This window comes from Schistocerca americana, chromosome 7 (genome assembly GCF_021461395.2).
Source record: "Schistocerca americana isolate TAMUIC-IGC-003095 chromosome 7, iqSchAmer2.1, whole genome shotgun sequence".
Classification (NCBI taxonomy): domain Eukaryota; kingdom Metazoa; phylum Arthropoda; class Insecta; order Orthoptera; family Acrididae; genus Schistocerca; species Schistocerca americana.
Genome location: NC_060125.1, coordinates 428,522,603 through 428,539,817, shown reverse-complemented (window position 1 = coordinate 428,539,817; position 17,215 = coordinate 428,522,603). Strand labels below are relative to the sequence as shown.

Genomic DNA, 17,215 nt, shown 5'->3' with positions numbered 1-17,215 from the left:
TAAACTAGCCGGTACATCAGACAATTCGTCTGCGAGAAAGCAATCGGTTTTCAATGAAATTTACGTATCCTGTCTGACTGCAAAACAAATAATTCAGTTTAAAGTGTTGGCACTGCATATAGGTAATCTTAACTTTAGTTTTGCAAACAATGACTGTAGTAATTGTAAAGCAAATGAATATAGTATTTAACACATATGATTTTCTGATAGAACTGCTTGAAAACTCACAAGACAGCAATTTATTGAGCTCTTCTACAGCTATTAAGCCGATGAACTGATATATTACTTTCACGAATAACGCTCTGACAATCAATGTGCGTTACAATGGACATGAACCTTGATGGTAATTAAATTCATTGGCCTACCTATGCGCACGGAACGCTCGTCTGTTCAGCAACCTGTCATTATTAAGATAATGATGAAACTACCAAAAAAGATAGTTCATTTACCATACTTGCGATGCACAATGCAATACGGTATCTCACTAATTTTCACAAAAATGCTTCCACAGCATACAACTCGCGATGTGCAATTCGATTATATAAACACGTTCATAAAGGTAAAGAATGAAAAATGGGGAGTTGAACTTAACAACCGATAACTGAGAACAGAGCCTCCAAGTTCAACTATGCTTCATTAAGTCGTAACAACAATACACCCTTTCATAACGTTCTCACAACTACAGAAATCAGCAAAATATTTCTTAAAACTTTTCTAGTGTATAACTGCCTTCTGCAACTACCAGACAAGTTCATATGCTTCAAAATTTCTGCAGCAAACCTTAAACACACTTAACCACACTCAGTATTCCAACAATAAGAAATTACACAATTATATATTAAAAATTCTGCATTCATATAATCTCTTTTCCCCAAAATTTGCTTCTGAACATATTATTTCAATGTCCGTTTGAAATAATGCTGCCTCCACCACACGGCAGGCCAGCTTCTACCTTTCTCAAAGCAACTACATAGCCAGACTGTCCAATACGTATTGACAAACTGCTACGCTCTATAAAAGTAAAACTAACCTCTCTGACCAGAATCTCTGGCCAGTAGTGTAGTTACAGTGTTCATGATCATAAAGGGAATGTTAAATCTATATTCAAATGGTTCAAATGGCCCTGAGAACTATGGAACTTAACAGCTGAGGTCATCAGTCTCCTATAACTTAGAACTACTTAAACCTAACTAACCTAAGGACATCACACACATCCATGCCCGAGGCAGGATTCGAACCTGCGACCGTAGCGGTCGCGCGGTTCCAGACTGAAGCGCCTAGAACCGCTCAGCCATTCCGGCCGGCTAAAGCGATATTACAAGGCTTTGAGAACATTTACCAGATTTGCAAATTAACTCATATTCGTGACCCACTGCATACTCAGAAAAATTTTAGCAAGTAGGACAGCCATCTTTCAAGCGTACCTCAAGCATTTAAGGCATATGTGTGTGGCTTTGCTACGCTTACAAGAGATCTTTAAGCGAAGTGTTTTACGGCCTGGGAATACAGAAAGGGATTCGAAGTTGAGCGTTTGAATGCAATGGATTGTTTGTGAGATGAAGTAGGTGCAACCGATAACAAGGGAGGATTGTACTGATTTAGTGAAATTTAGAGTTCAGCGACCGTCATATTCATCGCTTGTCCAATACGTTGTGTCCGGAACAAATACCACGGAAACGACACGGCAGGGGAGGAGTTTAACCCTCCAAGAAGTTAAAGGTCAAAAATAATAATTTCTGGTGGTGTAAGGTTTTGAAATACTCATTTCCAGGCTTTGATACCTGAGATGTTTATGGTCCTCCACGTCACTTTGGTTTCGATCGTAATGATTTGGGGCAAAGTATTTTTCATAAAAGATATTGTTTGAGATTGCTGAATGCTAAATTTCATTGAGCAAATACATAAGGTCTTCCTTGCTTACCAGAATTATAGATCTCAGTCTGACAGGAACATACGTTGGTCGATTTCTTACACGTATTTTTCCATCCTTGGAGTATTGGTCATTTTAATTTTTGTTGGGTTGTATTAGAGATAAAATTGTAACTTGAAAAAATCATATCTGTTACAAAAAGTTTTAGTTAGACCGTAAACGATTATATATATTAAACTGAAATAAGTCCAAGTTATATGCCTTACTTCTAAGTTTCTACGTCCTCTGAAGATTGACTCAAATAAGCAGAAATTGATAATACAGATATTAAGTTTGTTTTGCACAGAATTTGTTTTCTACAGGATAGGGCAAATCAAAATATTAAGTTAACTTTTAGTGAAACTCTTCCTACACATATGATAAAGACTGACGAGTGGCCAATTTTCAACAAATTTTTGAGTGTACTTAAGCCATTTTAATTCTCAACACTGAAATTCCTGCTGAAATCTATTCTTGTCTTTCTAAAGTTATTCCAAAGATCAGGAAGCTAATTCTAACCGTATACAAAGGAAAGTGGGCTAACAAGGCAGCGAAGGAGTTACAGCAGCATCTACACAACTCACTAATAGCTAGGCTCGGATTAAAAGAGACGAAGTATGTGCAGTTGCTACCATGCTGGCAGTTCGTAAATACAGCAGCAGACTAAAAATCCAACTGGTTCTAATCGCAAATCGACGCTAGTGCTATAACTGGAAGTAAAAATGCGCTCTAGTGGCTAACACTTCTTTTTGTCTGTAATAAGTAAATCTATGTAGGAGTTTCTGCGCATAATAAGTTAGAGCATTTTCTGTTGATTAAGTGTACGTACGTGAGGAGAGCGTAATGGTTTTTCTTTCTTTTAAAAAGAATAAAGTTTTTGTTTTGTGCGAGTTCTGCGTTTTTCTTAAATAACAATTATATGATCATTCTACAATTTTTTTCTTCTGAAAAATATATTATTAGTCAATAAAAATTCGTGAAGGTTGTACACTTCACACCAATGTAGAAAGAGCAATTTGAAATTCTTCCTTGCTCATACGGAAGATAACGATTACGACTCGTGAAGCTCAAAGCTTCCTTGTTCAATAGTTGAACAGTTTCTTGCAGTCGCTCAGAGAGCGCAGCACCGCCGACAGTTTCTCAGGAGGACTTCAAAAATTATCGAGAATTTGCCTTACCGTTGCGCGTTTCTCGTGTACGGTCATAGACCATCCCTCGTTTTAGTGGATGAGTTTGCAAGTATCAAACTATGTGACATAAATAAACGTGTCTATTGATTGCATTGAGTTAGAAGCTTACATTTATTACACTGCCATGAGACCTTGGATCTTAGCACCATCAATCAGCGTAACTTTTTACCTTTGAGGGTATCGTTGTACCAGTCACTACTTTTGTTTCAAATAACTGCTGCTCCACCTACTTGCATTATTTTGTACTAAAATAAGCGTTTTATTATCTCTGTGCTTTCTGATTAGTATTTCAGTTGTCTTCCAACTTCCTACAAGCTCTTAAGCCCGTGATTATCCTTAATTGCTTTGGCAGTAAAGAGAGCTTCTGGTGACAGTGATTTAAGTTGAACAATACCAGAGCGATACAGGTATCTTGAAGTTTTAAATTAAACCTGCATACTGAATTAACACTGTTTTTTTCCTTCTTGCTAATACTTAATTCGCTTCTCGCACCATCTAAATTTACCCGTAACATTAGATAAAGGAAGAAGTATTTGTTTCTTAAGACTGATCAAAAGCTATTCTGAATGAGAGTATTACTTTGTACCAGCATTAAAATTGAAATTTTGTTATAATAGGACATAGTTGAATAATCATAATAAGGATAACGTTCTACCAGTCGGGGCGTAGAATGTCAGAAGTTTTAACGTGGTAGGGAAACTAAAAAATATGAAAAGGGAAATGCAAAGGCTCAATATAGATATAGTAGGGGTCAGTGAGATGAAGTGGAAAGAAGACAAGGATTTATGGTCAGATGAGTATAAGGTAATATCAAGAGCACAGAAAATGCTATAACAGGAGTAGGATTCATTATGAATAGGAATGTAGGGCAGAGAGAGTGTTACTGTGAACAGTTCAGTGACAGGGTTCTTCTTATCAGAATCGACAGCAAACCTACACAGACAACGATAGTTCAGGTATATATGCCGACGTCGCAAGCTGCAGATAAAGAGATAAAGTGTATGAGGATATTGAAAGAGTAATAAAGTATGTAAAGGGGGATAAAAATCTTATAGTCGTAGGGGACTGGAATGCAGTTGAAGCCTAAGGAGTAGAACAAAAGGTTGCGTGAGAATACGGGCATGGGGCAAGGAATGAGAGAGGCGAAAGACTAATTGAGTTCTGTAACAAGTTTCAGCTAGTAATAGCGAATACGCTGTCCAAGAATCACGAGAGGAGGAGGTATACATGGCAAAGGCCGGTTGATACGGGAAGATTTCAGTTTTTTTACATCATGGTCTGACAGAGATTCCGAAATCAGATACTGGATTGTAAGACGTACCCAGGAGTAGATATAGACTCAGACCAAAATATAGTAGCGATGAAGAGTAGGCTGAAGTTTAAGACATTAGTCAGGAACACTTAATACGCAAAGAACTGGCATACGGAAGTACTGAGGAATGACGAAATACACTTGAAGTTCTCTAAGGCAACAGATCCAGCAATAAGGAATAGCTCTATAGGCGGTACAGTTGAAGAGGAATGGACATCTCTAAAAGGGGCCATCACAGAAATTGGGAAGAAAAGCATAGGGTCAAAGAAAGTAACTTCGAAGAAAGCGTGGGTAACAGAAGAAATACTTCAGTTGATTGATGAAAGGAGGAAGTACAAAAATGTTCCGGGAAACTCAGGAATACAGAAATACAAGTCGCTGAGGAATGAAATAAATAGGAAGTGCAGGGAACCTAAGACGTAATGGCTGCAGGAAAAATGTGAAAACATAGAAAAATAAGTGATTGTTGCAAGGACAGACTCAGCATACAGGAAAGTCAAAACAATCTTCGATGGCATTAAAAGCAAGGGTGGTAACATCAAGAGTGGAACGGAAATTCCGCTGTTAAATTCAGAGGAGTGAGCGGATAGGTGGAAAGAATACATTGAAAGCCTCCATAAGGTTAAGATTAGTCTGATGTGATAGAAGAAGAAACATGATTCGATTTAGAAGAAATGGGGCATCCAGTATTAGAATCAGTATTTAAAAGAGCTTTGGTGACATGAAGGTCAAATAAGACAGAAGGGATAGGTAAGATTCCATCAGAATTTCTAAACTCATTGGGGGAAGTGGCAACGAAACGACTATTCACGTTTGTGTGTAGAATGTATGAGTCAGGAGACATACCATCTGATTTTCGGAAAAGCATCATCCACACAGTTCCGAAGACGGCAAGAGCTGACCAGTGCGAGAATTATCGCACGATCAGCTTAACAGCTCATGTACCCAAGTGGCTTGCAAAAATAATATACAGAAGAACGAAAAAGAAGATTCAGGATGCGATAGACGACGATCAGTTTGGCTTTTGGAAAAGTAAAGGCACGGGAGAGGCAATTCTGGCGTTGCGGTTAATAATGGAAGCAAGACTAAAGAAAAATCAAGACAAGCTCATAGGATTTGTCGACCTGGAAAAAGCGCTCTACAATGTAAAATGGTGAAACATGTTCGAAATTCTGAAAAAACGTAGGGGTGAGCTATAGGGAGAGACGAGTCGCATATAATATGTACAACAGCCAAAAGGGAATAATAAGAGAGGACGACCAGGAACGAAGTGCTCGTATTAAAAAGGATGTAAGACAAGGATGTAGCCTTTTGCCCCTACTGTTCAGTCTGTACATCGAGTGAGCAATGATGGAAATAAAACAAAGCTTCTGGAGTGGAATTAAAATTCAAGGTGAAAGGAAATCAATGATGCGATTCGCTGATGACACTGCTATTCTGAGAGAAAGTGAAGAAGGTTCAAATGGCTCTGAGCACTATGGGACTCAACTGCTGAGGTCATTAGTCCCCTGCCCGAGGCAGGATTCGAACCTGCGACCGTAGCGGTCTTGCGGTTCCAGACTGCAGCGCCTTTAACCGCACGGCCACTTCGGCCGGCCAAAGTGAAGAAGGATTATATGACATGCTGGACGGAATTAACGGTCTGATGAGTACACAATATTGACTGAGAGTAAATCGAAGAAAGACGATGGTAGAAATGTTAAAAAAGAGAAACTTAACATCACGATTGATGGTCACAAAGTAGGTAAAGTTAAGGAATTCTGCTACCCAGTCAGTAAAAAAAACAATGACGGACGGAGCAAGGAGGACATCAGAAGCAGACTAACTGTGGCAAAAACGGCATTCCTAGCCAAGAGAAGTCTACTAGTATCAAATATCGGCCATAATTTGAAGAAGAAATTTCTGAGAATGTAAGTCTGGAGTTCAGAATCGTATGATAGTGAAACATGGACTGTGGGAAACCCGAACAGAAGAGAATCGAAACATTTGAGATGTGGTGCTACAGACGAATGTTGAAGATTAGGTGGACTGATAAGGTAGGGAATGAGGAGGTTCTTCGCAGAATTGGAGAGGAAAGGGGTATGTGAAAAACACAGATAAAGAGAAGGGTCAGGATGATAGAACATCTGTTGAGGGAATGACTTCCTCGGAACTAGAGGGAGCTGTAGAGTTCAAAAAATAGAGGAAGACAGATATTGGAATACATCCAGCAAATAATTGAGGACGTAGGTTGCAAGAGATGAAGAGTTTAGCACAGGGGAGGAATTCGTGGCGGGGCGCATCAAACCAGTCAGGAGACTGATGACAAAACAAAGGACGTAGTTAATATACATTTTCACTTTTCCAAGCACTCAATATACATGTAAAAGGTCTGTTGTGATGTGTGATTTACCTAGCGTCCAATATTTTCAAAACCTGGTAAAATGGAGCTCAAAGTTTCCGCGACTGACTGCATGAGACATAAATTTCAACTTGAAATGTTGCCCGTTCCTGAGAAAAAAGGACGGGGGGACAGACACACAGACGGATGAGAGATAATGAGAAATATTCATATGTTTTACATACGAATTAACAAGGATTTTTCCTTTACTTTCATTATTAAATCTTGCTGCTTGCCAGATTTCAAGACTCTTGGTTAAAGTGAAGTACACTATAGGTTTTGATCAGTGAGTTTGCGAGTATAAAAATATGTGACATAAATAGCTGTATCATTCGAGTCTATTAATTTAGAAGCGTGCGTTTGTTACAGCGCCAAGAGACCTTAGACCTTAGGAAGTGACGTAACTTTCAACTTGACACGTCTGCCCAGTCCTAAGAGAAAGTAGTATTAGCAGACGGACTGACAGACAGACAGACAGTCGGATAACATAAGATAATTTATTTCCTTGTGATATAATTACAAACTAACAAATAACACATCAGACATCCACTGGCGAAGAGACTGATGCCTAAGAAAGCCAATTGTCATAATTTCGTAAATATTTCAAAATTTTGTGTTGAATGTGTTTTACAATATCTATAATTAGTGTAAGCAAGCTAACATCTGGAGAACTGTCATTAAATGTACTTATTCATTTTCAGAGCTAACAAGTTACATCTTTCAACATTGCCGTTGGCAGATTACTGGACGCACAGCAAACCTAGCAAACTAAGACTGAAGCACAGAATCCCAGCTGCCGTGTGCTGCCCCTTCCCTTCCCCTCTTTTGATGCAAAATGAGAGTAGTGGACAGAATAGGCCTACCGCCTGAACTCAGAGCAGCATTTCGCAGTTTACGAAGTATCAGGTGAATCACGACGTCCTTCCTTTTGTTCATTGGAAGGAGTATATATTTATGGATTGTATAGGAAGTTGTTCCCACAGAGCCCAAAATACTAGCACATGAAGACATTTTTTTAAAAACTGGTCTGTTCTTCAACGCTCAGATTCATGTAGCTTTTGCTCGTTTCAAATTTTTTCGTACGAGTCAACAGAATAACGGATTGCTGAAATCAAGGCCACGAACGAGAATAGTTTAACTGATCTTGTGGAGTCTCATTTCAAGATAAAATGGATCGTGATGTCATTATTCAAGTATCTTCCTGATAATAGAATCCGAGACGAGATTCTAAACCATCACAACCGTAGTCTCACTGACGTGCTTACAGTAATCTAACTCCAGGAAGTGCAAGGCTTTGCCGAACTTGATTTTTATGGCGCTGCTACTGCAACGCTGGCTGTGGACAGCTTGCAGCGCCCCTGTTCTACAGAGGACGCGATAACCGCCGCCTCAGAGCAACAGCATAAACCGAAGGTGAAGTGCCCAGCCGCTTCAACAGCTGATTCAGTCTTCCGAAGTATTGTGTGGGACTTTTGTTTAACGCATGACCGTAAAAAACTGCTTGTCGTTACTGAATTTGTGTGTACAATAGTGAAAACTAGTGTAAAGGTAGGGTTCCTACTGTAGTAGTACAATGTCTGAAGCCAGCATGTATCGAGTTTATTATAAAAGTACTAGATGGATATAAGAGAAAAATTCATGACGGAATCACATAGTTTCTTTCCTAAATTGTCACCGGCATTGTTTTTGTTAGGATTTGTAGTTCTTTCACTAAAATTGTCGCCAACTCTTCTCGTATCGCTCTTTCCGGCTCACATGTGGCCTCCAGTTGCCTTCCATTACAATAACCACGCACGCCCTACATCTACATCTACATTGATACTCCGCAAGCCACCCAACGGTGTGTGGCGGAGGGCACTTTACGTGCCACTGTCATTACCTCCCTTTCCTGTTCCAGTCGCGTATGGTTCGCGGGAAGAACGACTGTCTGAAAGCCTCCGTGCGCGCTCTAATCTCTCTAATTTTACATTCGTGATCTCCTCGGGAGGTATAAGTAGGGGGAAGCAATATATTTGATACCTCATCCAGAAACGCACCCTCTCGAAACCTGGCGAGCAAGCTACACCGCGATGCAGAGCGCCTCTCTTGCAGAGTCTGCCACTTGAGTTTATTAAACATCTCCGTAACGCTATCACGGTTACCAAATAACCCAGTGACGAATCGCGCCGCTCTTCTTTGGATCTTCTCTATCTCCTCCGTCAACCCGACCTGGTACGGATCCCACACTGATGAGCAATACTCAAGTATAGGTCGAACGAGTGTTTTGTAAGCCACCTCCTTTGTTGATGGACTACATTTTCTAAGCACTCTCCCAATGAATCTCAACCTGGTACCCGCCTGACCAACAATTAGTTTTATATGATCATTCCACTTCAAATCGTTCCGTACGCATACTCCCAGATATTTTACAGAAGTAACTGCTACCAGTGTTTGTTCCGCTATCATATAATCATACAATAAAGGATCCTTCTTTCTATGCAAGTATTTCCGAAGGTTTCACAAGAGGTTACAATCCGCGCTGCGCGCATGCTAGGGCAAGACATCGATATCTTTATTTTCAAACCACTGTTTGGTTGTATCAGAAATATGCAAGGATGCATTAAGTTGTAACATTAGACTTTCGTTCCCTAGGTCCTCATACATTCTAATCATTACTGCCCCTACCATCTCATACAAATGGTTCAAATGGCTCTGAACACTATGGGACTTAACATCTGACGTCATCAATCCCCTAGAACTTACAACTACTTAAACCTAACTAACCTAATGACATCACACACATCCATGCCCGGGGCAGGATTCGAACCTGCGAACGTAGCGGTCGCGCGGTTCCAGACTGAAGCGCCTAGAACCGCTCGGCCTCAGTATACAAGTGGGAGTTAATTGTAGTGTTCAGCGAAGTAATGCGTGAGTTACCTTCACCACAGAAGACAGCCTAAATCATAACAATTCCACTACCAAAATCTCTGCTCATTCTTACCAACTGCTCTGCTGCCAGAGCATGCAAATAATAGCGAAAACCCTCCGACTCATCTAAACTGCACTTTTTCTCATCACTAAAGATCACATTATCCCATTCTGCAGGAGTTTTTGGGCAAACTCAAACTGCAGTCGTTTCTTGAACGCAAGATGTTTGTCAGTTGGTGAAATTTGTCGTACACGGCTGGCAGTTATTGACAACTGTAAATCGCCAACCAAGCTAAGACGAATAACGGTTTGTGGCCCTTGCTTTGCACAAAGATTGCCGTTTTGAAGCCTTGTGTAGTTTCCTAGTTGACCCACATTTCCCGTTCCGTCTATATCGTGTGCCCAGTTGAACTAAATTATCGATCAGTGTACTTGAACAGTTCAATTTCTTGGCAATTTATCGATTAGAGAGTCCCATTTCCTCCTACGCACAGATTTTTGCCGTTTCATAACACCATAACTGTTTTCCGTGTGGCAACGTCACGATAGTGGCACAAAATGTTTCAAGTGGCTCTGAGCACTATTGGACTTAACCTCTGACCTCATTAGTTCCCTAGAACAAAAAAATGGTTCAAATTGCTCTGAGCACTATGGGACTTAACATCTACCGTCATCAGTCCCGTAGAACTTAGAAGTACTTAAGCCTAATTAACCTAAGGACATCACATACGTCCATGCCCGAGGCAGGATTCGAACCTGCGACAGTAGCGGTCGCGCAGTTCCAGACTGTATCGCCTAGAACAGCTCGGCCACGCCGGCCGGCTCACGATCGTGGTTTATGAGCACAATATGTACTGTCGCTAATGGCGACGATACGATATTACAGTCCCTGTGTTATTCTGATTACGATGCAAAGTTTGCATCGTAACCAGAACAACAGAGACACTGCAACATCGTATTTATCTACCGATAGCGGGCAAGCGACTTTCAAGTACAACGTCTGACCAGTAGGGGAATATACGTAATAGAAGTTCGGGTTTGTCGATGAGTCGTGCACGTATGCCCAAATGGTCTGGCAAAAATTGTCATTGCTGTCATTCCATTCTGCAAATGATGGTTGTCGATATTCGCAGTTGCTGATTCATTTAATGTACGTCAATAATGATGTGTGTTTGCCGCCTGCAATAAAGCCATGAACGCACGCACAAACACCGCACTGAACCGACTGCTTTTGAACCGAGTTCTACCCTCTATCACATGAATCGTTGACGTCTTGTTGTATATTGTACAACTGGCGTTAAATGCCATAACTGTATGATTGCATTCGTCGGTATACTGGATCTCATATTATTGAATATTCACTGTGCACAACTATTATAACCGACAATGTTACTTGTCCTAAAATATCCTTGCCTTTATACTGATTTCCACTACTGTATTTACACACAGAGGCTGATGGGAGCATTATCAATGTTTCTCGCCTTAAACAAAAAGCAAAGCTACTAACGTAGTTGTGTACGAGCTCCTATATGCCGGCAACAACGCTTTGGTACCTCAGACGTAAACGCAGCTGCGGCGTTTGATTAAACGGCGGATCCCTGCAGAATAGTCTTGTTCATGAGAAAAATCCAAGCCTTGATGTAAGCAAAAGACCCATAGATAACCAGCAACGAACATTCTTTCGAGGTGGTAGGAACGTCACTTATTAGGGATCTCCGAATCAGTAATAAGTCATCGCATGGTACGATGACAACTATGATAGCAAGGGAACTGTTGTGGCCAACCTCAGGGAAAGTATCTGTGACAATAATTTGCTACCAGTAAATTATTAAGCTCAAATGTACTGAGACTATGTTATCAGCAATCTACATTACCCCAGGGAAACAAGGAAATTCATTGTGAAGCAAAAAACCTATCACTAAGAGATTGTGGGATACAAATAACCACAAATATGGTATCGTTTGTGCCCACCTTACCGCAGAAAAATGAGTGCAGCTTAACTATAGCCTCGTAATGACTACGTTTTGTTTCGGATCTGTTAATAGTGTCACCATAAGTGAGACATTACGTGTAAATGACTACGTTGTGACATTCAGAATTATCAACGGCGGGTCTTGCCAACAATGTGAGTAAAACTATGCATTCATATTTGGCAAAAATGAATTTTAAGAAATTATCCGGTAAAATTTCCTATTTTTTGATAGCTGAAACTGACTTATAGCTTCATGGGCCTTTCTCCAGATAATAGCTTGTGACGGTAACAATATTTCGACGATGCACCTGATGATGACGAAGTTCTGATGTACTGAACTGTTATGGAGACTGTTTTTACATTTACCCCCACCCTGGCCTCCCCGAAATTGCATCAAATGCAGAGCAATACAGAGTAGATCCATATAAATCTAACCCCAAGACAATTCACTAGGTGTCTGTATGCTTCGTGACACGTTTCCCCATAAACTGGCCTGTGGCTCTGTACAACTACATCTCAACATCTACATCCACGTCATACCCCGCAAGCCGATTCATAATGAGTGGCGAAGTATACTTGTGGTGCAACTATCTGATTTCCCCCCCCCCCCCCTCTCCCCCCCATACATTGATCCACCGACGAATGGCGCGTGTGAAGAATGAATGTCGGTAAGCCTCTGTATGGGCTCCAATTCCTCTAATTTTCTCGTCTTGGTCAGTAAGCGAGATGTATGTGGGAGGATGTAATACGTTATCCGTTTGCTCCCGCAAAGTGCTTTCACGAAATTTGGGAAGTAAACTTCCCGTGATGTACAACGCTTCTCTTGTAACGTCTGATAATGCAATTTGTTGAGCATCTCAGTAATGCTCTCGCGCGACTGAACGCTCCTGTCACGAAAGGCGCCACTCTTCGTTGGATCTTCTCTGTCTCTTGTATTAGACCTACGTAGGAAGAGTTTCACGCCGGCCGAAGTGGCCGTGCGGTTAAAGGCGCTGCAGTCTGGAACCGCAAGACCGCTACGGTCGCAGGTTCGAATCCTGCCTCGGGCATGGATGTTTGTGATGTCCTTAGGTTAGTTAGGTTTAACTAGTTCTAAGTTCTAGGGGACTAATGACCTCAGCAGTTGAGTCCCATAGTGCTCAGAGCCATTTGAACCATTTGAAGAGTCTCACTATCAGATTGATGAACAATGCTGAAGAACAGGTCGAACAAGTGCATTCTAAATCACTCCCTTCGTGGATGAGTTACGTTTCCTTCAGATTCACTCTATGAATTTCAGTCTGGCATCTACTTTGCCTGTTTTTTCTTTTACGTGGACAAACCACTTAAGGTCGCTATGGATAGTTATTCCTACATATTTTATGGAAGATACTGCTCCCAGCAGTTTCTCATCAATAGCTGTACAGTAGTGGCTTTATTTTCCTATGTATGCACAGTGAATTACATTCATTTACATTCAGACTCAAGTACCAGAGTCTGCACCATTCATCAGTCCTCTGAGCGCCACTCTGCAAATCGATTCTGTTTTCTGCTGTTGCTACATTGTTACGGGCAATCGCGTCATCCTCGAACAGTCTTAAGAGCATCATACACTTCCTACTATTTCATTTACACGCATTGCAAACAGAAGCGGTCCTATCACGCCTGCACCTGCCACGAGAGGGACTCTCGTTTTTTATGATGTGAGCACCATATGACGAAACGCTGAAGTAGTTTTCCAGTAGAGCAAATTCTGTCTACCACTTGTGCATACACGCCCCATTATACCTTCTATAAAGTAAGTCTGCGGGCCCACGATTTCCAGGGTTGGTAGCCAGTGTGTATTCTGATAAGTTTTTCCCATGACTTGATGTCAGTTGCGTCGCCGACGACTGTGTCATTAGTGATGCAATCGTGTCGGTCTTACGCTAGTGTGCGGTGAATACTCGTGATGATTTCAGTCAAATTACGCGGTCTCTATGAAGCCACATTGCTAGCCGACAAGTCGCTAAAGGACACGTTAAAGCCGATGGCCACATGTTTACTGTCACGGCAAGAGACACGACAAGCAGCTAACGGCAACCAGCGTGCCATACTACCGACGGAAGGAGAAACTTGTAACCGATAAAGTTTCAGTACTCACGTCGACAAGACCCTGAGCATCGTCCAGTGTGATGTCGCCGTCCCCGAAGTAGAAGTCGTGTATCTTCCTCGTGGCGTTGATGCGCTCCTCTTCGGTGGGTAAGTGCACGTGCGGGGCTGTGGCGACCTCAAACTTGTCGTTGAAGTTCTGCAGCTCCGCCGGGTCGGCCAGGAGGCCTTCATCTGCAAGAAACAAGACGCTTAGCAGATGTTTATTAATACAACTTTACACGCGTTAAGAGTCACTGCAGCATCTACATACAGCTTCGTTCAGCAACATCCTGTAATGGTTCTGTGGCTGTGGCAGTTGTTGTTGCTGTTGTCCTAGTTTTTTTCACTTCTATAATGTATCTCTCAACGGCTCATCATTCTTTCATAAATACTGAAAGCTAAAAAAATTTGAATGTGTGTACTTGGTCTGAATCGGCGGTGAATACACTGCCATGAAGAAGGGACAGGATGACAGGACATCTGTCAAGACAGTACAAAAAGCTACCTCGGTACTAGAGGAAGCTGTAGAGGATAAAATCTGCAGAGGAAGACAGAAATTGGAACACATCCAGCAAATAACCTGGGATATCTGTTGCAAGTGCTACTCTAAGATGAAAAGGTTTGTACAGGAGACGAATTCGTGGTGCACCGCATCAAACCAGTCAGATTGATAACGCAAAAAAAAAACCGTTGGTGTACCACTCCTTCTCCCCGTTATCAAATCAACTACTTCTTGATGGATCATTATGCGTCCTGTGAACCTTCCCTTTATGGGAAGCGGATTGGAATAATCAACAACAATGAAATGGTACGGGAGGCCAATAAAGTGTCTGTCTTGGACAGGAAAGCACCGTGATATGTTTAACAGGTGACGTAGTACACTGCCCGATGAAAAAAGTGAAACACACAGAACAGATGGTCGCATTTCAATGTAACTTCGTGTACGCACACACTGTCGGCCGATAAGTATATGACTGGAGTTGCAGTTCTCTGTAACAAGTAGAATGGCAACGATTGCATTAGTTTTCTTCGCGTTTAGTGTTGTTACCAGGTATGGCAGGGTAGGAAAAAAGCAAGAACGGCGTCAGATGTTGGTTGATCACTGTGAAGGACAGGGAGATGACGCCTACTAATACGATGCAGCATTCACCTGACAGTGTTCGTAACGGCTTTCCATTTGGCCAGCTGGTCGATTGGTGCAATATTCATAATTTTGGGAAGTCGGATGTGACAGTGGTCGTATGTTGGACTACATGAGAACGAGAGAGCAGACATACTCATCCTAAAGTTTGCTGTCGACAACATCTGACCACCGCAAGGGATTATCGTCGTGTGGTGGACGAAGCACATCGTAGGCCCCCCGTGCCTGCATCTGCCATCCGAGAACAAGTAGTGGACTTCTGCAACATTCTGTGTCATGCCGCATCACGGGTCGTAGACTAGCAGCAGCTGGGATAGGGAATTACCGTTCCACGCATAAACTGGCTTAAACGCTATTACATAAACTGTTGCGTCTGGAACGGTGCCCTGAATGGGAAGCACGGGCTGCTGCTGAATGGCGCACATCGTGTTCAGCGGTGAATCGCGGTTCTGCTGTCTCCTGGACGACCATCGTCGACGAGTGTGGTAGGTAGAGTTCCCGTTCTTCCGATATTTTGGAAAGGCACAGAGGTGCTAGTCCCGGGCTCATGACTGGGGGGGGGGGGGGGGGGGGCCTTCAAGTTCGACTTCAGGTCACGGATGTCAATGGTTGAGGAGACTCTGGTGATACAACAATACGTCACGTAGGCCTACATCCTGCGTCTTCTTGTGTTAACTCCAATGGGACAGTATTCTTTTGCCATTTTTCTGTACGACAGTGCTCGTACCCACATAGTTCTTGTCTCAGTGAACTGTCTGCGTGATGCTAAGGTGATCCCCAGGTCTGCCCCGATTGAGTATGTGAGGAACAAGCTCGAATGTCAACTCTGTTCCAGTACCAGTATCAGAGATATGTTTCAAGTGTTACAAGAGTTGTGGACTAGCTTGCCTCAGAAGAGGATACGACAACTTGGGAAACGTTCCCAACCGAAACAGTGGCTGCAACCAGGCCAGAGGGGAGCGAAATGCCATACTGATTAGTAGCGAATTTGACTCGATTTTTAATGTCAAATATCGCCTTAACACGTGGAGCTTAATTTCGTTTCGTCCTCTCCTTCCAGAAGTTTCACTTTTTTGGTAGCCCACCTATTATATGTTCGATGTCAAATATTTTAAAATATTTATTTTCTGAGACTAGCTGGTCAGCGTATACCTGTACATAGTGATCGCGAGGAACAAGTATCTTTGAACATCTCTTATTTCACGAATCTCACCATTCCTCAACATTCCCATATACCAAAGGTCTTCAACTGAAGTATGTATGTAGAAAGTATTCACTTGCTCATTGTGGATGTAGACTCCTACTGAATGGGACATTACCTGTTCCAGTTACCATATCGTATGGGATAGTTCGGCGTGCTGCCACACGATCGGAATGTAATCTGATCTTTTACTTGCCTTCCGCGTGACGGTAGACTGTAGAATGTACAAGACACTTGGTACTACCTCATTTGTTCGCATACACATCATGTTGTATGGCGCACAAGGCGCTTGATATTATCTCAGTGAATCGCAGACACATCGTACTCGATACCTGGGATACTCCGTCTGTGTGATCCTCACTTATCACTGTGTGAAGGGTCTATTGGCAGTGCCTCGAAAGGGGGAAAGTGGTTGTTCGCCGAGCCAGCTGCCTAGGCCAGCAACGTGACTAGCGTCGCCGATCAAATCGGCATTAATGCAAAGTTTTAATTACTGCTCCCGGTGGTCAGTAGGAAACAAGGCATGACATGTAATAGTATTCAGGACTGAGATTTCAGAAAACAGTGTACTATTAACTATCAAAAGTTTGCCTAAAAAACTTTAATACTCCTGTAATGGCCGTGCAAGTACCCTTAATCAAATTTAAGCCGAAATTCATTTTGTACTGAGAGCGCAAGTGGATGTCTGTTTTTCTTAGATATGTTTCCTTATCCCAGGATTCTCGTCTAATGTGTGATAAACTGAAGAGCCAAAGAAACTGGCACACCTGCCTAGTATCGTGTAGGGACCCCGCGAGCACGCAGAAGTGCCGCAACACGACGTGGCAGGAACTCTACTAGTGTCTGAAGTAGTGCTGGAGCGAATTGACACCATGAAGCCTGCAGGGCGGTCCATAAATCCGTAAGAGTTCGAGGGGATGGTGATCTCTTCTGAACAGCACGTTGCAAGGCATCCCAGATATGCTCAATAATGTTCATGTCTGGGGAATGTGGTAGCCAGATGAAGTGTATAAACTCAGAAGCGTGTTCCAGGAGCCACTGTGTAGCAATTTTGAACGTGTGGGGTGTCGCATTGTCCTGTTGGAATTGCC

The 17,215-nt window shown here is 42.2% G+C and overlaps 1 protein-coding gene across 1 annotated transcript in view; it reads right to left on the bottom strand.

The window, feature by feature from the left end:
- LOC124622422 (venom carboxylesterase-6-like) overlaps window positions 1-17,215 on the bottom strand; it is an 86,210-nt gene that overhangs the window by 21,204 nt on the left and 47,791 nt on the right. Inside the window, exon 7 of the mRNA XM_047148115.1 lies at window positions 13,793-13,974. Coding sequence (XP_047004071.1) covers window positions 13,793-13,974 — 182 coding nt within the window. The remainder of the gene's footprint in view (window positions 1-13,792; window positions 13,975-17,215) is intronic.